The 20,441-nt window shown below is 52.6% G+C and overlaps 5 protein-coding genes across 5 annotated transcripts; 1 reads left to right on the plus strand and 4 right to left on the minus strand.

Annotated features, from left to right (window-relative positions):
- Nucleotides 1-2,160: 2,160 nt before the first annotated feature.
- On the minus strand, nucleotides 2,161-3,821 carry AYL99_07772 (hypothetical protein; the record flags this gene model as incomplete). Its single annotated transcript, XM_018839281.1, has 2 exons — nucleotides 2,161-3,344; nucleotides 3,404-3,821. 2 exons carry the CDS (start codon nucleotides 3,819-3,821, stop codon nucleotides 2,161-2,163), a joined length of 1,602 nt encoding a protein of 533 aa, XP_018692049.1.
- A 645-nt stretch (nucleotides 3,822-4,466) lies between these two features.
- Nucleotides 4,467-6,456, plus strand: AYL99_07773 (hypothetical protein; the record flags this gene model as incomplete). The annotated part of the gene is made up of 8 exons (XM_018839282.1): nucleotides 4,467-4,603; nucleotides 4,652-4,905; nucleotides 4,956-4,977; nucleotides 5,080-5,303; nucleotides 5,356-5,605; nucleotides 5,665-6,097; nucleotides 6,149-6,259; nucleotides 6,313-6,456. 8 exons carry the CDS (start codon nucleotides 4,467-4,469, stop codon nucleotides 6,454-6,456), a joined length of 1,575 nt encoding a protein of 524 aa, XP_018692050.1.
- Nucleotides 6,457-6,549: 93 nt separating this feature from the next.
- On the minus strand, nucleotides 6,550-8,106 carry AYL99_07774 (hypothetical protein; the record flags this gene model as incomplete). The annotated part of the gene is made up of 1 exon (XM_018839283.1): nucleotides 6,550-8,106. One exon carries the CDS (start codon nucleotides 8,104-8,106, stop codon nucleotides 6,550-6,552), a length of 1,557 nt encoding a protein of 518 aa, XP_018692051.1.
- A 5,796-nt stretch (nucleotides 8,107-13,902) lies between these two features.
- AYL99_07775 (hypothetical protein) lies at nucleotides 13,903-15,524 on the minus strand (the record flags this gene model as incomplete). The annotated part of the gene is made up of 2 exons (XM_018839284.1): nucleotides 13,903-15,394; nucleotides 15,478-15,524. 2 exons carry the CDS (start codon nucleotides 15,522-15,524, stop codon nucleotides 13,903-13,905), a joined length of 1,539 nt encoding a protein of 512 aa, XP_018692052.1.
- A 2,784-nt stretch (nucleotides 15,525-18,308) lies between these two features.
- AYL99_07776 (hypothetical protein) lies at nucleotides 18,309-20,263 on the minus strand (the record flags this gene model as incomplete). The annotated part of the gene is made up of 6 exons (XM_018839285.1): nucleotides 18,309-18,530; nucleotides 18,587-18,619; nucleotides 18,705-18,754; nucleotides 18,810-19,523; nucleotides 19,580-19,680; nucleotides 19,848-20,263. The coding sequence occupies 6 exons, from the start codon at nucleotides 20,261-20,263 to the stop codon at nucleotides 18,309-18,311; spliced, it is 1,536 nt and encodes a 511-aa protein (XP_018692053.1).
- Nucleotides 20,264-20,441: the final 178 nt, after the last annotated feature.

Below are 20,441 nucleotides of genomic sequence, written 5' to 3' on the forward strand. Positions count from 1 at the left end.
GGTGGCCTGGGCGGGAAACGGACTGTACAAAATCAGAAAATACAGAAGCACCGCTTTTGTTTGCCAGATGCATTTGAGCAGGGGCGATAGGCACCCGGCAGGCACACGGCACGCCTGTCCTGGACGAGCAGTCAACTTTATGAGCAACAAAAATCGATGTCTTTGTTCTTTCTTCCCCCGTCTGTGACGCACTCGCGCGCTCTAGGAGCTTTGGGCCGAATTGTACCTCTACTAGACGTCTCGCTTGATCAATGCTCTGCCGTCTCCTGTTGACTTTCACCGAGACAAGCTTGCCTGACTGTCGCGCTGTCCACATGTGTCCTTTTGCCCCGGGGTGCATCTTGGGCCAATTGGGAGGGCTCGGATCTCTGGCACAAGCCGGGTCGGAGTCGAGATGTATTGTTCCTTCCCGTGCTGGGAGGTTCATGGGATATGGCCGGGAGTCCGGCGCCGCACCGGAGACTGTGGAAGTGGTAGCATGCTCGGCCGCTTACTCCGGGCCATGGGATCATCCTTGGGCTTCGACCTGCATGAGAAGAGAGAACTCTTGGGTGACCTGGTAGACCCCATGCGGTAGACTGGGTGAGGAAAAGCCAACGTCCTTTTGCTCGAGAGTCTGCATGCGTCTTCTCCAAATCGACACGGTCCATTATAGTTCTTTGGGTAAATGTTGTTTAACACCTAGTCTCAGTCTCCATACCAACGAAGTTCTAGCACATGTTTTTGTCCCACTCGTCTCGGCACAGAGCGTGTGTGGTGAGGCGTTGATTAGCTATGGGTCAATGATAACCCCGGGAATGCCGGACCATTTTCATGCACGGCTGGTCAGGATGCATCCGACGGTGCTGGACATCGGAGTCTCTAGCCCAGAGGAAGAAAATAGTATTATGTTGACACCTGGTCAATGCACTGTGAGTTCTCACGTGCTTGGGATCATGGATGGGGCAGACAGACCTGGAGTGGGAAGATATGGTGGTTTCATTTGGTGGTTGGTGGTGCGTGTGTGTGTGTGTGTTTTCAGTTGAATTAAAATTCGGGTTTTCAGAAAAAAATAGTTACTGTACATTTTGACACAATTTCGACAGGTCTACGAAATCACATCCCACGAAGACACCGTAATTGTATTGAGTGGATGCAGCAAACAGACTGACTATCTGACTAGCCACAATCTTGTAAGTGTTGCAATGTACCATGGAGCGTGCAACCCTGTACTACATACAGGAAGGAGTGTGGCCACTGGTCCTCTCCAAGCTCGCCCCAAGTGCTACATACCTTTGAAAGGGCACTGCGGCGCTCTGGAAAAGGGCATCGTCCTCGCCTCCCCCATATAAGCTTCTCTACGTGAGGACAGTCCCCGGAGGGACACAAGAAAAGGTCGCGAAGGGAGAAGCCTACGACGGACGAGCTGTAGCATGCTCGTATGTGTTCTCAAATGTCTGGAACAATCAAGTGTTCCACGAGGAGGAAAAGATGATGCAGTGTCGGCGGTGTCTACAGTACCTCCCACATTTAAGCCGTTGGTGTGGTCCCTATTCACGTTCAGCCTTGCAGACCAAGCCTGTCTGTCCACTTCTGGCTCCCACCACACCTTTCGATGTCGGTGCTCTTGCAGATCGGGTCCGCGAGAGGAGTCAGTGTCCTTGCTCGCTGGATTCTTGCTTGGGATCGTTTCCTGCCCTTTGGAGAATAACTGGAATGTCGGTCGAGAGAAAGAAACCCCCCCAACACCAAAACAGAAGAGGCAGCGAGCGGGTTCCCGTCGAGGCCATGACATCGCCTTGAGTTTTTGTGTACATGCCGTCGAGGGCAAGAATGAGAAACTATTTCCAAGTTGATCTATACAGAGCAACGGCGCTCATGAAGGAGAATCTTTCTAAAACAGTTCACGAACCCTGAACACCAACGGGGAAGAGTAGAACTGGCACGGACGTCTACTGCTCGGAGCTTGGGGGGTGAGATCACGCAAATCGTTGGACGACGAGTAGCGAAGACCGGGGAATACAAAAATGGTCGGAGACATGAACTTGTTCCGTAGTGCTGATGTGCGAGAATCATGTCATTGAAGTAAGCTAGCGCTTGGGCTAATATAAGTAGCAATTCAGCTCTATGAAGAGGTTGACCGGCGAATGCTTGGGCATCGACGGCATGCCACGACGAGAACTAGGATGTCTGCATCTTCAACGCCGCCGCAATAATCTCCTGTCCTGTTCCTTTAGACGTTCTGCATGTCAGGTTCAGCACCTTGTCGTCTTCCTCTCTCCTCTCCGCCACTGACGTGTCCACCAATTGCGTCTGCTCCCCATTCCAGCGCATCTTTCGCCTTCCAGCACTGAACGCTTCCCACGGCTCAAGGTCGTGGAAGAACTTAATGTGTGCTCTAGACATCTTGTCTTGCGTCGCCGCGATCTGGGCGTAGACTCGTGCCGGAGGTTCATAGAACGTCAACGGCACGCCAAACGAGTGCCACGAGTACCCATGGAGTGGGCCTGGAAAAGGGTCAACGACGAAGATCTCATAGGCGTAGACCGTGGTGCCCTGCTTAGCCGCCTCCGAGAGCATATCCATGGTTGGCTTGACGAACGTCTCCTCAGTCGCCCATTCAGTGAGTGTCTGCAAAGCACTTTTGCCATTGGAGAACAGGGCGTCATCTCCAATGTCCGGCACAAGCTTTCGCACATAGTCGACCAGCGCTGCATCCGGCAGGTTCTGAAAAGGTGTCAGAAAAAGCGCTGCTTCGTCTTTTGTGTAGCCCATGATGATTCTCGAACACCATTTGGGCAAGTCAAACCAAGAAGCTGACGACCCGTTACCCCCTTGCTTCAGTTGCTGCTCAAACCAATTAGAATCCTCAATGGGCATCGAGACGCTGCCGTCAAACAACTCAAGAAGCCGATCTGGCGACAAAGCTCGCAAGCCAGCCAGTTTTTCACTGCCTGTCGCATGGCTTGCTATGCCTGCCGATATGGAAAGCTGATCGAAAGCAGCCTGTGCTTCCCCAAGCGTCCTCAGACGAGGCCTAGGACTTGATTGGATTAGAGCTTGTTGAAAGAGCGCGTGGCCGCCTCTTAGATGGCAGAAGACGGATGCGGCGCCGGCTGACTCGCCGGATAGAGTGACCCTTGACGGATCTCCACCAAAAAAATGAATCGACCTTTGGATCCATTCAAGGCCAAGACGCTGGTCATTTAGACCTTGATTCAGAACCGGAGTTTCACCAAGGGATTTGGCTTCTTCTATAAGCTCTTTCGAGCCCAAAAAGCCAAAAATGTTCAGACGGTAATTGAGCGTCACGATGATGATTGGCATTCCGAGATCCATTGACCTTCTCACGAGGTGATTGCCATCTGAATGCTGAATAAGTACATGGACTTGCTGAGCGAGGGCTCAGGCCACTGGAACGCACCGAATTCTGTCGTGTTGTCTCCATTGTTGAACCCCCCTCCGTGGATGTAGACAAAGGCCGGTAAAGATGAGCGCTTTGCAACACCCACGGACTCTGGTGGAGCATATATATTGAGGTGTAAGCAAGTGGTCTCATCGCACCTCTGCGACATCGATAGTTTCTCAAACATGTGGTGCATCATGGGGTGGATGTTGTCGGTCTTTTGCGGGCAGCGAGGCCCATATCGTAATGCATCCAGCTGTCCACGGAGGAGACCAAGCTCAACCCGCCTGGCTGTTCGGAATCGAGCAGGAAATTGGGCGTAGGGAATGCCCAGAAAATTGGCCACACCCTGCTTTGATATAAAACCATTGATATGAACGTTCTCGGCCTGCAAGCTGAAGTTCTCTCGAAAATTGTCAAGTGATATGTTCTCCATGGCTCGCATCCCCCGTCAATGGTGCCTCATGTGTTGGAAAAGAGGAATAAGGGGACTGCCTCAGACTTTACTCTGATAAGGTAGGATAGGGAGACTCACAAAAGATACCTTTCCTTTCTTGTTGGCAGGGCGACTTACTACTGGAGGACATGCACTCTAAAGTATGCTGTCCTTGCAATGGTGGGCCGCCACCAGACTCTGCACGGGTTGCGGCTCGTCGCCAGCAGACCGCATCAAGGACGACGGTGTTACCCAAACCCAGTTCCACCGGCGCCTTGCATTCGGCAAAACAACTCGGTTCTGAGCAAGTGGCTACCATTGGTGAGTCCTTTGCGGTTGGTCGGCGATCGACCGCATGGTTATGGGGTTAGAACCCAAAGTAGTCAAGCAATCACCCAGGCTTGTCATAAAGGGCATGGCCACTCAGTTGGGACGGGGTAAAACCGGGGAAGGGGATGGTATTGGTCAAATTTCTTGGCGGCTCGTCGCCGACAAGCCGCAGTCAGAACGTCTAAATACTCACGATTCTTCTCGATGCTCGCTCCCACGAGTTGCTGTGTAAAAGCTCCGAGATCCTCAGACTTTGGCGTTGGGCGTGCAACAGGAAATCAGCAAAAGACGCCGACTTCTTACCTGAACTTGATAATGAGCACCACAGATGCGATGGCGGCCCCTACGGGGAGCAAAATCAGAACCATTTTGATATGCAGCTTCGTGATGTGCGGCTCTCTCCTCTTCGGCATCGACAGCGGCGAACTTGGTGGCTTCCAGGCCATGGAAAGGTCGGTGTCCCGTAATCTGTAGGGTCTTGCGGTGCTGACAACCAAAAGTTTTCTGAAAGACTACGGATACTTCGACGGAAAAACGGACTCATACAACATCCGAACTCGGATTCAGACCTCGCTGAATGCTGTGTTGCTTGTTGGGGCCATACTTGCTTCCATCTCGGCAGGGCCAATTGGCACAAAGTATGGTCGAAGAGTTGGTCTGATATGGATGGGGTTGATCGCCATTGTCGGTGTAATTTTCCAGATCTCGGTTCCCCATGTATGGGGCTTACTCCTTGGTCGCGTTTTCGCTGGAGGTGAGAGTTTCTCCGACCACTTGCATAAATCAATTAACCAATGATAATAGCTGGCATTGGTTATGCTTCAAAGTGAGACTTGTCCCATCCTGGTCGGGAGTGGCTGCGATGTCTTGACCGAAAGTGGCTCTGGTATCATGCCTGCGGGATCGCTAACATCTGATTGTGTTACAGTTTCGTTCCCATTTATCAAGCTGAGGTTGCCCCAACACAAATGCGAGGCATGATGATCGCCTTGTACCAGACTGGCATCAACATTGGTCAGCTCATAGGATCCTGCATCAACCAAGGGACATACAAGATGTCGACAAGATGGGCATACAGAATTCCACTGATCACACAGCTCATCTTTCCTACCATCCTGGTTGTGTTTGCCTCCTTCTTTCCGGAGAGCCCACGTAAGTACCATTGGATTTGCCGGCCGGAAGGTTTTGGCTGACCACGTATCAGGTTGGCTGCTCTCGGTTGGTAGGGTGGAAGAAAGTGCCAAGTCCATCCGCAGGCTCCGCGGAAAGAAATATCCAGAGCATCAAATCCACGCCGATGTTGACGACATCGCCAAACACATCAGGCTCGAGAAGGAGCTTGAGGGTTCCAGCTCTTTCTTGGATGCGTTCCGAGGCAGTGATAGACGCCGCACGCACATCGCCTGTGGCCTACTCTTGTGGCAAGTTTTGTCCGGCATCAGTTTCATCAACGTGTAATTCAACCATGACTAGCAATGCATCAGGAGCTGTTCGGACGCTGACATCGACATAGATACGGGACATACTTCTACTCGGTCTCTGGCATCTCCAACGCATTTGTTGTCAGTATCATCTCCCAAGTCTGTCAGCTAGCTGGCATCATCGTGATGTTTCCATCGGTTCACTTTCTTGGGAGGAGGACTATTCTCCTCTGGGGTGCCGCTGCTGAGACCGTATGCATGTTCACCTTCGCGATCGTTGGAACCGTTGCACCCAACAGTGTCGCTGCGGCAAGATGCCTGGTGGCTTTTAGTTGTTTGTATGCTTTCTTCTTCACATGGTCTTGGGGCCCGGTCGCCTGGATCGTCGCATCAGAGATCGGCTCCAATGTGATGCGCTCCCGTACACAGGCATTGGGGTCCGCGGTCTCGTGGGCTGGCACCTTGCTCATAGCAGTGGTTTTGCCTTATTTGATCAACCCAACAGCTGCCGATCTCGGCGCAAAGGTACGCTGAACTCGATGTCTTGGTGTTAAATTTTTCTAATACAGGGTTCAGGTTGGATTCATTTTTGGGGTTACATGCTTGCTTGGTTTCGTCTGGGCTCTGTTTTTCCTCCCAGAGACCAAAGGCCGTTCTCTCGAGCAACTTGATGAGCTGTTTTTGAATGTGGGTCTGGACGCACAATTACCATCGAATCGATTTTACTGACAATGCGCTAGGGTGTGTCGGTAAAAGAATTTAGCACCTATCAGTGCCGTGGCCATGTCGAGTATGAAAGAGACGGCGTGATCACAACAGCTGAGCTCAGCGAGGACACAAAAGAAGTCGTGACAATCCATACGGAGGACACAAAGACCTCTTGAGGATGAAGCTCGTGTTGACGTGGATCGGCCCTGTACCATATTTTCACTGGCGCGGTAGCACAAAAAGAAGTATTCCAAAGTATAAAATCCAGATCACCATATGGGCTGAGGGTAGCTCTCCTCATACCGCATCAAGACGTAATCCCAGTCTGTAGAGTTGAATAGGACGTTACTGAGAAATTCGTCGCTGTAGAAAACTTCGTCGGCATTTCGCAGAGCGTCCACGTTCCTGGTGTCGCTAATTTCGCTCTGGTCAAGTGTTCCAAGACGCATAACGTTCGACAGCTCAACGGGAATGCGCCGATGCTGACAGTCTGTCTGGTGCAGTCGGGCAAGGACGGCTGCAAGTGTATGACCTTGCGACCAGTGCGCTCCCCATGAGGTATCTTTGAGTAAAAAATCCTTCAGTGAGGTGGCTGACGCGACAGCGTTTTCGAGCTCTTGGATAAAGTCCTTTGAAGAATTGGATGTCCTTTGGGCCTCAAGGAGAACATCGACAACGAGCATCAAAGCTCTTGAAGCGCAATATAGTAACTGATGTAGTCGAGAAGCCATCTGAAGATAAAATTCAACATTGAACCACATGAGCGTCTGGCATGCTTCCGGAATGGTCGAAGCTGCCTCCTGTGCCAGGATGAGCGAAAGTTGTTTGGAGTGGGTTGACGTGTTTGTCAAGGAGGCAAGTCCGAGTACAAAAAGCAGTCTGTTATTATGGTGGAGCATACAAAGGGCTTGATGCTCGCTCTCGGAGTGGTGTTGTTGTCGCAAATTGAGGTCTATCCCATAGCGATGTATTTGCTTGAGAACCTGTTCGCACTTCTGGAAGGTGTCCGCATCGACTGGTCGGCTTGTATAGACTGCTCTGAGCAGCGATCGAAGACAGTGAGAAGCCTCGACAGCACCATCAAAAAATGTGGCCCCTGAGGTGCTGGAATTACTCGGTAGCTCCGTGATTTCCTCGGGGAGAATGACAATATTGAGAGGCTGCCCCATCATGGCGGACATGATTGCATCTTCAAATAGACAGGCCTTCCATAACACGACACTGAGAAGTTCACCATCAACGGTCACTGCCGAGGATTTCTTGTCCAGGCCTAAATCTCTGGCCATCTTGCAAAGAAGTCCAAGTCTGAGGCCCGTGGACATGATGTCACCGTGACCATGTGTAACGAGTTCAAACTTTGTCAATACGAGCAGGAGCGCTTGAACTGTTTGAACCTTGGGCTGATATCGCTGACGTGTGCTGAAGAGGGCCTTGAGCTCATGGGCAATGACTTTCTGTATGTGAACGTAGTCCCTCCAAGAGGCTATGGCAAGATGATGGCGTGCTGCTATACCGAGTATCACACTTTCCAACAGCGTCGTGGCGGGGAAGTGTCGTAGACTTGCCTGAGTAACTACAGGGAACACCGGCTGTATGTGTTCGAAGAAGACGAGGTAGAGATGTGCCTTGACATTTGGACTGAGGTCTAGCGTCGCTGCCTCATCGGCTGTCGTCAAGCTTGGAGACCTGGGGGGGTGCTGGGCCTGGAACATGGCGGGCTCGGGAGGTGGCTCCTTTGGCGAGTGCAGGTCCATAGGGTGGCCCCCAGCGTTGCTCGAAGGGCCCCAGTAGACCTTTCGAGAAAACCCTTTGGGTGTGGAGGACATGAAGGTCCGCTGAGCCCGTGCTGGCCAGGGAATGCCCTCGAACCCGCAGGAGAGATTGTACTGCCGACATCGAGTGCAGCAGAAAGTAAAGTACGGAGGGTGTTCGAATTGACATTTCAACCTGAGTCTGCAGTGGGCAGTTAGTACACGTGTTCCAAAGTGAGCAGAATGGACGTGCCTGCGGCAGTTGTCGCAAATATGGTTGGCCATGGACTCGAGAACAGGAGACGATGGTGAGAATCGTTGATGGAATTGGTCAGGGATGAGAAGAACGCATGGATAGTGATGATAGAGGTCGTTAGAGGGCAGGTGCTTCAAGGTCAGCTGATGGGCACGCTTCTTGTACGGTGTCCAGGTAAGCTCCAGTGGCTACTAGGCTCAAGGGCAGGGTGGGCCATCTGTTAGGGGCTCGCTAATTAATAGGCCTGGGGCAATGCCGTGCCTGTAATCATCGAGCCTATTCCACTTTGACTCGCACCCCGCGCGTCCGACTTTTCAACGTAGTCTTTAGACTTCGTCCATACTCTCATCATCGCCCATGATTTTCACATTCCTCTGGCGTTGGTCCTGGCGTGCATCTTGGTTGAGGCAGAAAGGGCGATGAAGCGCCTGAGGACAGGCCGAGCCTGTCAACAATGTCGGGCATCCAAGCGACGGTTAGTCCTGGGACATATATATCGATGTTGTTTGGCTAGACCCCCACTAACAATATAGTAAAGTTGCGAAGGCGGTCCTCCATGTCGAACCTGCGTCTCAAGGGGCTCAGAATGCGTTTTTGACCAAGATCAGCAGTCGACCTCGCATCGGACCATTCACGAAGGGCAGGCTGGGAGTCGGATGCCGTGGAAAGTCGACCTCCCCTCAGCAGCTTCGGCGGTAGTAGCCACTCTGCTTGACAGGTATGGTTCTTGTCCAGCAGAAAAGACCTCTCGCCAACATTGTCTGACTGGGTGCCGCAAAAGATATTTCTCCGCGATTGCACCTCACTGGCCACTTGTCCAGGAAAGAGACCTCGACCAGGAGCCCTACACTTCTCCGCTCCTGCTACGGTCGGTCTGTCTTGTATCGGCTCACCTTGCCGGCCCCAGTGCGACTGCGCTCGTGGAAGATATCGTTCAGTCTATTCACCAATGCTTCGATGCCTATGAGTTGCTGTCCCTCCCGACAATGTCAACATTGCAGTCCGTTCTGCTGCTGCTCGCCTCGCCGCGGTTCTCTCAGCAGTCCATGATGACAGCGTCTGCCTGTCGCATGGCCTTGACCCTTGGGCTCCACCGCCCACATTATCCCCAGCCTATATTTTACTGGTCCTGCATTGTGGCAGCACGCTGGGAGTCCTTGAGATCTCCCAGCACACGCTTATCGGACCGTGTATGCTTTGATCTTGAAGCAACCCCGCCCCACACCGAGCCCGACCCAAGTACAATATTTGGCGCCTTGTACCATCTACTAGCCTGTGCGGACAAGAACAGGGAGTACCTTGGTGATTTTCACAATATCTTCCGGTCACAGGATATCTATACACGGGGCACTGATGCCTCGGTTCGGATGACAGAGCAACATCACGAGACTATACAGACTCTTATGAATCTGCTCGTACGGTACCTATCAAAAGCTGACACAAGTAGCTGCAGCGTCTCCCTACCGACGGTGGCAGATGACTCACCCGCCTTGCAACTTAATCCGTTCTATTGTTGTATTCCCAAGCCTGGTATTTAACCGAGTTGGCGATGGTGCAGGCTCGTATGTTAAAGAGGAGTGGAGAGCCAGGGCATACATACTTGTCCACGCTCTCCCCGTCGCGTGCCTGAGATCTACTTATGCTGCTCCTGACAAGAATCGGTACGGATTGAGATGGGGTCGAAGAAATCTACAGTCCAGATCCGCAGCGCAAGGCCATGACAGCTGGAGCACCTCGTCTTGAGGCCGTTAAGCCCATACTTTGCCACTTTTGCCTCCGGTCAGACACATACGCTGTTGCGCGCACTCTGGGATACCTTTTACATGTAATTTAGTACCGAATATGGGTATGCCGGGCTCAGACATATGTGCTGCGTAGTTGAGCCAGATATGTTGAGCTATGCCGTTTACAGACAGTTTCCAAAAATAGTCTAGCTGCCTTTGTTCCAGCAACCAATAAAACGCCGTAGTTTTCGAAATTCGGGTTAGACTAGTTTGACTCACTGATGAGGACTCGATGCCATGATGTCTGCTTCTACGCAGTGCATCCAACGTCTGAGGAATGTTATGAAATAGAATGCCGCATGGCCAACGCCCAGAATGCGTCTTACGGTTGTACATGTTGGTGATAATGTGCTCATCTCACAATATGAGCCTCAAACCCCCATTCCCACCTATGACTAGCTAACGGTTTGAATAAGACTGGGTTGGGAGGGTTGTGCGGCTTTGCACGCGAGATTCTCGGTTAGAGGATGGAACTCCGCTGTGGCCCAGGGAGTGTGCTGGGGCGTTGAACGTACCATATTTACCCGAGTGATCGTTAGCTCCATCAGCCAGGGACACAGTCGACCATCACTTAACGTACAGCATGTCTCTGATGACTAGGTACGCTGCGACTACATCGCGGAGGTAGAGGCGCTATTATCGGGCCTTGGGTAGGCTAAAACTGCCACAACTTTTCACCTTGCAAAGCTGTGGTCGTTAGCACCGTTCCGTGTCGGTGAGGACGTCGAACGACGTTTCCTCTCGTTCACTCCAGAAGCAGCACGATCCTTCCTCTGAGGTCACGGACATGGGAGACATCAGGCACGAGCTATCATGACTTGTCATCGTCTACCCCCGAGACATCTTTGTAATCGAATATCGGCACTGGTGGTGCTTGGACTAGTAGAACACCGGTGGCCCGGACAACTGTCGACTGGATTGCCGCGAAACTGTCCTGATGGAAAGGAAAAGCTAAGGTCGTAGCGCCGAAACAAAGTAAGAGAGTTTCGCTATAGCGCGTGTGTAACCGAAAGTGGCACAAAAACTGCACTCGTCCTCCAGCGGAAGGCAGGCTAACCGTCCCATGCGTCCGGGTATATGGCCAAATCCTCGGATGGGTATATATTGGCCGACCTTTTGAAGTAGTCTACCGGTATCGAGTTTGTGTTTGCCTCAGACAGAATCAGGTATTGCAACAGTAGACGTACTTTGCGCCAGACGATGAGAGCGGTTCCGGCGGGTGCACCCAGTGGCGAGAATAGGGAGGGGGCGACATCGTTGTGATTGCAAATGTAGAGAAATGTGTTTGCCACCGCCATTTTAAAGTAGGTAGTCCTGCGGACTTCTCAATCTTGCTCACTTGCTGGGAGTTGCCACCGATATTTGGAGTATCACGTTCTATCGTCCACCATACTCACATGGGTAATTGTGGATATTGAGCCCGGCCGCGGGCATGGAACCAGGTCCGTTCTGGCTAACCTCTGGCAAAAGCCGTATAGGGGATGTGTGGATCTCGACCGGTCCTCACTCCGTACTATTGTGTGATATGAAAGGAGCCTCTGCATCAACCGGAGATAGATCGGCAGGGATGCTCGTTCAGTGAGGTTGGAACGATTGCTGGTGACCTCGTCATGTGGTCGTCGGGTCCAATCGTGAGCAGTGTGGTGATCCGTAGGTTTACGTCGAGCTCTTGTCGCAACACCGACTACCCGGAAACCCGGTCCCGAAGCCTCGAAAAATGTCTTTAACGATTTAAAATACTCGCTGCTAGCTCACATAACGATGCCCTCCAGACTGGATAGTGATTTGGAGGGCTCATAGAGCCTCCTTCGATAGCGGGCCTCAACAAAGGTGTTTCAGCCGTCGCAAGGGTCGCTATTTGTGATAGATATCACCCTCACATACCTTTCTTCCGATGACACACAAGGCTCAAGCGGCTGAAGCGGAGCCTCAAATGGTGTTCAGGGGGATCCTTCTACGCAGTAAAGCACTATTGCTTTTGAACCCTTTTCCTTGAACGCCCAGACTAGGTCGCCACACACATGGACCGGGGGCCTGAATGAGGCTCCCATGGAGTCATAAGGCGACTTTTCGTAGACCAGATCAGGCTCAGCGTGGTCAGAGCTCCTGCTGCCTGTTTTTATGGGGTAGTAGATTGGACGAGTCGAACGCAAAATCCCTGTTAACCCGCCTATGAGTTTCTGCAGGGCCGGCAGAGTTCGTGATATAGAATCACCCCATGTGTCGAAGCAGGCTTTATGAAATCCCGGTCCATGGTTTAGGAAAATGCACCCACCTGAAGTGATAGCCCGGTTCCGTCGAAGCGGATTAGCCAAGGCACATTCACGTCGAGAGGAGATGTTGGGCCTACCAGTGAGCCACTGCCTGCAAAGACTTGAGCCTCACTGGCTGAGGGTCCTGCCCGGTGCCAACATCTGTTGACCAGTCCCATCTCTTGAAATCATACGCACGGTGCCTGATAGGTTGCTCTTCCATGCCCTGGGGTGCCGTGTGACGAATCAAGACTGGTGAACTTGTGAAATGCAGTTTAATCACACCAACGCGGTTGTCAAGAATGCCCTCTTTGCCTGAGATTGTCAGAAAGTGTCAACGACTCCTGCGAAGTTCCACACGGAACGGACGGCAGACGCGGAGATCCCTGGGCAGCTGGTAAGGCACACACGTCCTCGACAGATCAGAAGGAACTTGTCGTGCCAATACGAGCCATTTCTTTCAAACCACCCTTGGTCTTTCTGGTTCGGCCATGTTTGTCAGAAGTTGAGAATCCGTTCCCACATGATGGAGACCGCAGAGCGATCGGGCCTGGGGTCAGGTCAGTCGCGACCTGAGAATCCACACCATGCGAAATTTTCCAGACCGGGATGAAACAGTCCTGGGGCTCACGGTGACCGGTGAGGCTGAGGCCGGGCGGAGCTGCTCGACCTGAGTAGCTAGCTACTCGTGTGTATGCAACCTGGCCGAAAATCCCCCCACACTTCGCTTTGTGCAACTGACCAAACACCGTTGCAGCCTTACTGCGTCAAAGCAGGCTACTCCATCGGGCTGAATCCAACGTTGGGTTGTCCGTATTGTCCTTCGAGGTCAAAGTTGTTGGAGTCATGCGGTGGCTGCGCTGAGATAGTCCTGCACAAGGATGGTGTGAAGTTGGGCTGATGACGCTCCATCACCCAGGAATTTGCCAGCCAATAGCAATCCAGCATCGTCTTCGAGAAAGACCTACGGGACGCGTACAACGGGCGTCGCTGGTGTAGCTCAAACTGGGCAAAGTGTCTTCCTTGGTCTCCTCATGGGACAAGGTGAAGCTAGGAAGGAGCGAAGCCGGAGGAGCTGGTGTCTTGGACACCGACTACCCCGTCAATACTCGAGAGAGGGAAACTTTTGAATCCGCGAGGGTGGTTGTAAATGCCTCATCCACGGCTATTGGCATTCACTCCAGCAATTTACATAGCATACTCATACATGTCGAAACAGAGACTGGTTCACCTTCGCACTTCTGGCTGTTGATCTTGGAGCCTGTAACCTGGAGTACTGTCATAGTACCAGGCACAGTCTCCTCGAACTGCGAACTGACCCCGTCAGCCACTTCTCCTCAAGCATGGCCTGTCTCTCGTTGATGCTACCACGCAATCACCCTGATGTACACCACCTAGAGACCCCTGTCACATCCAGAGAGACCATTTCCATATACCAACCCACCTGGAATCCATGATTGAAATCCAACGCTGTCTGGTCCGCCCTCATTTTGCCGTAACCCCGTCCCATGACAATGCAATGCATCCTCTCACAGCAAACACAAGTCCCCGGCCGTCATATTTAACACAAATTTCGAATTTATTCTTCCCTGTAAACAGCCCAACCATCGTCTTCACCAAACCATGCTCTCGCCAGTCCTGCGCCGCTCTCTGTAGGCTGACTGAACGCCACTTGCGCTGGCTCAATTTCCATGCCGTAGATAAATTGATTCATAACACACTCTAGAAGATTGTTTGCGATCCCCTTGTGGCGGAAAGCCTTGCTCGTCCAAATACGACTGACACCCACTACCGCCGGATATGTCTCCTCGGAAATGCTGATGCTCGACGGACGCGTTGACGAGGTGGGACTCGCAATGGGGGTCGGAATTTGCGGTTTGGGCGCCATCTGGTTGTTCTCCTCCGCATTCGCCTCGGTCGCTGCAGGTGACGCCGGCCCAGTAGGGTTGAAAGGAGCATTCAGTGATATCGTCTCACTCGCGGTGGTTTCGCACGGTAGGACCCGATGGGCCTTGGTGATTCGCTCCGCCAGGCAAATGCCGACACACTTGTCGTCGATAATGTGCAGGAATGCCTTGAATCTGTCACACTTGCGGCCACCCGATTCCTCGTCTTTCTCTCCATCTGGAATGCGCTGGCTCCACAACTCCTCCTCTTTGATGTCCACGCTCCCGAGCTCCTTGTTGACAATGCCCAGCACCTTTTGGACCACTCGTCGACTGGGAAGTGCCATCTTTCGATCAACCACAACAACGCTGCCCGGAATATGTGAGACTTGATAGCACCACCGCATTGCCGACTTAAGGAATGCCTTTCCCAATTCGATTCCGGAGCTATCCCGATTATGGTACATGTTGTGCAGCTGCGTATCTTCTGGCAATGAAGGTGTATAAGACATCTGACATTGCGGACATGTGGCGGGGACAAGCGGCTGGCCCAAATCGAGTATTGTTTGGACGAGTTTCTGTTTTGGTGGCGCCGGCTTCGGGACTTGTATTGTTGGACGCGCCACGGGCGTCCTTTCTGGAGCTGGTGGGGGGAGTGTCTCGTTGTGCGAAGGCTGCGAGCTTTGAGCGCGTGTGCTAGAGTTGAAGATCTCTGATAGCGGTTCTGAGTCGTGACGCGTACTGCCAGGCCCACTCGGTCCGCTCGCCTGCTCGTCGCGTTTCCGCTTCGCGTTTTTGAGCTCCTTCTTCTCCTTCTTGGACTTGTCGAGAAACGAGAACGTAGGCTTCCTAGCCTTGACATTAGGTGGTGTCAACTGCAAGCCAGGCGGTGGCGATGAGGGTGGGGTGATGGTGTTGGAGCCCAGGTCATCTTCGTGAGACTCTGCGGAAAAGATGGTGCTGTTCTTCCGGGAAGGTGAGGAAGACAGAGCCGCGACACTTGTTTCTCGAATGGCGCGTTCAAGGCTATCTTCAAGGTCAAGAGGGTGGTTTGTGTTCTCGTTGGAAGCTGCGGCTGAAGGCGCGTTCCATGTGTCGTTTAGGCAAAGGCGCTTCGGGGGACGATAGTCTTCACCATCCCAGGCACGCCGCACATTGCGGTTGTACGTACGCATGAAAAGGCCCCTGAGCACAAGAAATCCACGTTAGCCCATTATCACCGAAGGGTTCACTGTCCCAGGAGTCCTGGGACATTGACGATAACATACCCTTTGTAGCTGTTTGTGACGGTGTAGGGATAGACGACAGGCGACATTGTCGCGTCGCAAAAGGACGTTTCACAAGAGTCCCGACTGATTCACAGATACTCCAAGGTGTAGTTGAGAGAATATGGAGGTGTGAATTAATTTGTGATGAAGAGTTGCTGATGTTTGGAACAAGTGCAGGTGGGAAATGGGGACGCGTTCCCTTGGGGGGGAGATGGTTTCGGGATAGCTTTGGTTTAGCGGGCGACGGGGAGACGGTCTCGGGTTGACGATGCGAGCCGGGGGTGTCTTTGAGAATAATAATGCACTTGGTGGTCTCGGAAGATTGAGGGCTAGAGCTTGTCTTGTGTTTTTCGGCAATAATTGCGAGGGGCTCGAGGGACGGCTGATGCAAGTTTGGCTGAGGGCTTTTCGTTGGATGGGTGAGAGTGCACTGGATCAGTAGCAGCCAGTGGCAGCCAGCCCAGTTAAAGCCCAGGGGTGTTGGGTGGGTGGTGGTGGGGGGGAGGGGGGCAAATAACTTTGGAATGTCGCCGATTCCTTCCTTCGCCGCACTGCCTGGCCAGAGTGCTCAGCCAAGCGAGCGCACCTGTCGCACCCTGGGCGTCCTCGAGATTCGGCAGGGTGTGGCTCCCTGTGCTGACTGATCTGCTGCCTTTCTGCTCACGGCAGCGATCCTCAAACAGTCAGAGTCTCCCCCTTCCTTCCCACTTCTTGTTTAGGCTGAACCAGGGGGTCGAATAGGAGGTGTGCCCAAGGCAAGACAAGATGGTGGAATTTCTGGGGGTTTTGGGTGGTTGCTGACAGGTACGAGGTAGGTACTCGGTACGTACTCTGCTGAGAGATAGACAGTCGAATGGCGAGAAGGACAATGGCTGGCTGAGGTCCAAGGTGTTCCTCGACGAGCAGTGATGAAAGGCGGCAAAGTATTAAGTAGGCACGGATTGGTTCGTTGAGCGGCGTCGGGTGATCAGGTGCCTAAGCTCGTGATATTTCGTCCAACTGGTGATTGAGGAATACAACAACGACGACGTGTGCAAGTCCACTGCCGCAACAACCACCCCTCCGGAAACCCGTACGGTGAGGATGTGTGAGTGAGTGAGTGTGTCTCCGTATGAGCGGAGGGCGATGAAAGGTAATGACTGATAAAAATAAGGGCCCTTCCGTTGGGGGGAGTCGAGGTGACGAGGTTGGGACTGGGACAAGAGTCAAAGGATATTAAGAACAAGAAATCACAGTATGATTTGACCCCACGGCTGATCTGATGATGATCATGATGAGGTCGTTCTCGTTGCGTTCGAGGTTCTAAAATCAATCACTCCCTCGACCCGGACAACCGTCTCTTTGTTGTTCAACGACAGTCCATTGTTCTCGCCCTCGTTAGCCCGCCCCCTTCTCCCTCCTGCTTTTGCCTTCGTCTCCTGCACAAACTGCGGCTAGACATGAGCGAGGCCGCTCTCTCTGCCCTACGAGATCTCAAGGACTGGGGACGATTGCGCCCTGCAAGCTGGCATCCTCAATCGCCTTGGTTGTCCTGCCCACAACCCGCCATCCGCCATCCTCCTGCAGCCTGTACCTCGTGTCGACCCATCCTCCCTCTTTTCGTTGGTCAAATCACGAGTCGAGGCATTCAAATAGAATGGCCCAGTCCTGCCGCCTAAAAGTGCCTCACAGCCAATACCTTAGCACCGCCCCAACTCCCTCGACGGGGATCCATCGCAGCAACCACGAATCACGGGAGGTTGTAGTCGACGAGCCGACAGGGATCTTGGCTTGGGCAAGGAGAGACATCGCCACCTTTGGGGTCGTTTGGTCTCCCTTTGCCTCGACAACTACTCAAAGGATTGTCAATCGAGATCGTAATCGCCCACGAAAATTCCTAACCGCGCGAAGCCGACTAACCCTGATCATTCTGGACCCTCCGCCCAATGGCCTCCACCTTCACGAATACCCAGCTGTGCCCAGTGCTGTGAAATGCTCGTGTCTTGCATATGCCTGAGAACGGTGTGGAAAGTGAGCCTTGGTTGGTGGGGACTCGTTGCGATTATTGAATCACAGCGAAACAGAGACGGACACACTGTGGTACCCATCGAGAGCACTCTGATTACCACACACACGCCCCATGACTCTCGTTTTTGTGATTCGTGGGACCATACTGGGGAAAGATCCTCCCTCTTCTGTGTTGGCGCAATGTCTGGTTGCCAGATATCGGGCAGATCTCTAGCTGGCAAACCAGGCCGCACAGGTAAGCACGAAATAGCTCGGGCGCCTGTGACTCAAAAAATCATGCTTTGTGTGCAAACACTGTAACCAGTGGAGTGTGTTGCTCAGATGGCGGAAGCAGCCAATGGTGCCTAGCCATTCATCACAACTTCGATGGGCTTCGTGACACGTCAGTCGGCGAATATAGCCGACTTGCAAAACTGGGTCACCACTGCCCGCTTTCAAACGATTGAAGTTGCTTTCCATGACAATAACATGGATTGATCATTGCCTGACAGGCCGCCGCTCGCCATATGCAAACGAATTCATGGACCGAAATAGCGGTGGCAATTGACAGGGATGCCGGCATTCGCAGAACGGAAAACCGGCTCGAACCGGCTCGACAATCACGGTGTACACGGGAAGGCAACCAGGTGAATTCGGAGTTGTCAAGAGTATACCATTCCAAGCGTGAACCTCATGGTAGTCAAGACCGCGCGGTCCTTGAGAATCAGAGTGACGACGGACGGACTACACAAGCTGTCGCCAGAGCGAGCAGCAAACATTTCGGCCTCAGCTATTTGCCAGCTGGCCATATCCAGCATGGCCAGTCGGCCACCCGGGCCTAGCCATCAGTACGTAAACATGTACCGTGGGTTTTCGTCGCCCATTTCCGGAATTTCTTCCTCCGCTTTCCCAGCCATCTTCGAATCTTCTTGCCCGGCTCGGCGACTCTTATTTCGGCCAAAGAAATAGGCTCCCATCAAGGCATATATCACGCCCCCCATAGCAACCATTGAGAGAGACACGGCGTGACCGCGGACATAGCGGGGCGCCTCGTTGGTTTTGTAGAGCTGGAAATGGGTCAGAGGTCGACTTTGAAGGGAAGAATCAGATGTCCAAAACTTACAAAGGGTGCCAGGATACCAGATGCGTTTCCAATCTACATGTTTCGAGTTAGCTTTGTCGACAATACCGGAGTCCTGAGACAATGCTTCTATCCTCTTTCGAGGTAGAAAATGACTTACGGTAAGCTGGATGCCGCTCGCAGTGGTCCGTTTGCCATACCGAGGTTGATCTATCAGAGAGACTCAGCTGCTGGATGGTTGAGGTGAAAGAAGACCTATACTTACTGGATGGCAACCACGCAAGAGGAATGCCCACCGAGACGTAGAGCCCTATTGCCACCATAAAACAGCCGAAATAATGGGCTCCCGGACTCACGTCGGCGATCAGAATGGCGTAGCCAATAACGCTCACCACACAGAAAGGAACCACGGCGAGCGCTCGATGCTGGAATTTATCCGATGTCCAGGCGACGATCAAGTAGGTGATTGCCCCGAGCGCGTAGCAAGGCACCGTGAGGGCCTGTGTCTCGGCTGTTGACCAATCCCCCAGCCCTTTGATAATGGTGGGCAGATAGGTCGAATACCCATATAGCATGGTATCGACGCCGAATTGACCACAGGCAAACATCCACACTTTCCAGTCCTTGAGGGCTTTCATCACGTCTTCTTTGTGGAGCAAATCGCCTGACGTCGTATGGCCGATTTGGCGCCGCTTTCGCAGAACCATCAGCTCTCTCTCCTTTTCAGAAAGATAATACGCCGTCTCTGGTGCATCGGCGAGCCAGAAATAGACTGCGACACCCAACACAACGCTAGGAAGGCCCTCTATGATCATGATCCATCTCCATCCTGACTGGCCTGCCACCCCGTCCATGAAGCCGATGCCGTAGGCCAGGAGGCCACCCACACTTCCAGACAGGGCGGCTGAGACAAAAAGATAGCCGACCCTGAGTGCAATTTCCTTTTTGGTATAGAACATGGTAAGATATATCGTCATACCTTGTAGAGGTCAGTTCACTTCTTCATACAGCCAGCATGATGCCGCCACTCGTTACCTGGGAAGAGTCCTGCCTCGAGAGCGCCCATGATCAAGCGGCAAGCAATCAACCCTCCGTAATTCTGAACAATGCCCGTCAAAGTAGCGACAACCCCCCATCTGGCAGAGAAACCGAAAACGTTAGTGTCTCCTTTGTTAGCCAAGTTGACGATGGGAAATTATCTCGTTTCAGACCCCTTTTGCCGCTTCTTCGGAGACAGGTCTTCCCATCCTGCTTCGATTCCCGTGACATCCTCTAGACCTGAATGTAAAGGGATAGTACCTACGCAAAGGTAATGAACGCAATCCATCGACTTGGCCTCAATCTCTTGATGACGAGGTTGCTCGGCGTCTCACAGAGAATGTATGTCACGAACAACAGGCTCACAGCTGTTTGATACTGCGAGCCGTGAAGTCCCAGATCCTCTTCCATGTGGTACAACCGCGCGTTGCCAATATTGACTCTGTCCAAAAAGGAGACAAGGTAGAGTAGCATGGTTGGCGGGACGATGTAAAAGTCGAGTTTTCGGACTAGATGCCGTTCGGCTGCGTGATCGACGGGAGCCTGGGAGTCGAGGGCTTTGTTGGAGGCGGTGACAATGTTTGCGCCATTATCGTGTTCAGTCGGGGTTTGTTTTTCGGGGTCGAGGATTGCAATGGAGCCGCCGTGGCGGGTTGGGCTGGATTCATTGCTTGTGCCCATTGTGCCAGAGAATCCAACGGAATAGGACCTGTGCACGATCAAATGAATGAGAGATCAATGGCTACGGAACAGTCCAATTGTCAAATATCTGGGCTCTGGAATCTGTTCGGTGATCCAGCCTAGCAAGAGCAAACAATATTGCTTAGGTGACCAGGATAAATCTTATGTCGGGGACTTC

The sequence above is a fragment of the Fonsecaea erecta genome (genome assembly GCF_001651985.1).
Source record: "Fonsecaea erecta strain CBS 125763 chromosome Unknown Scaff6, whole genome shotgun sequence".
Taxonomy (NCBI): domain Eukaryota; kingdom Fungi; phylum Ascomycota; class Eurotiomycetes; order Chaetothyriales; family Herpotrichiellaceae; genus Fonsecaea; species Fonsecaea erecta.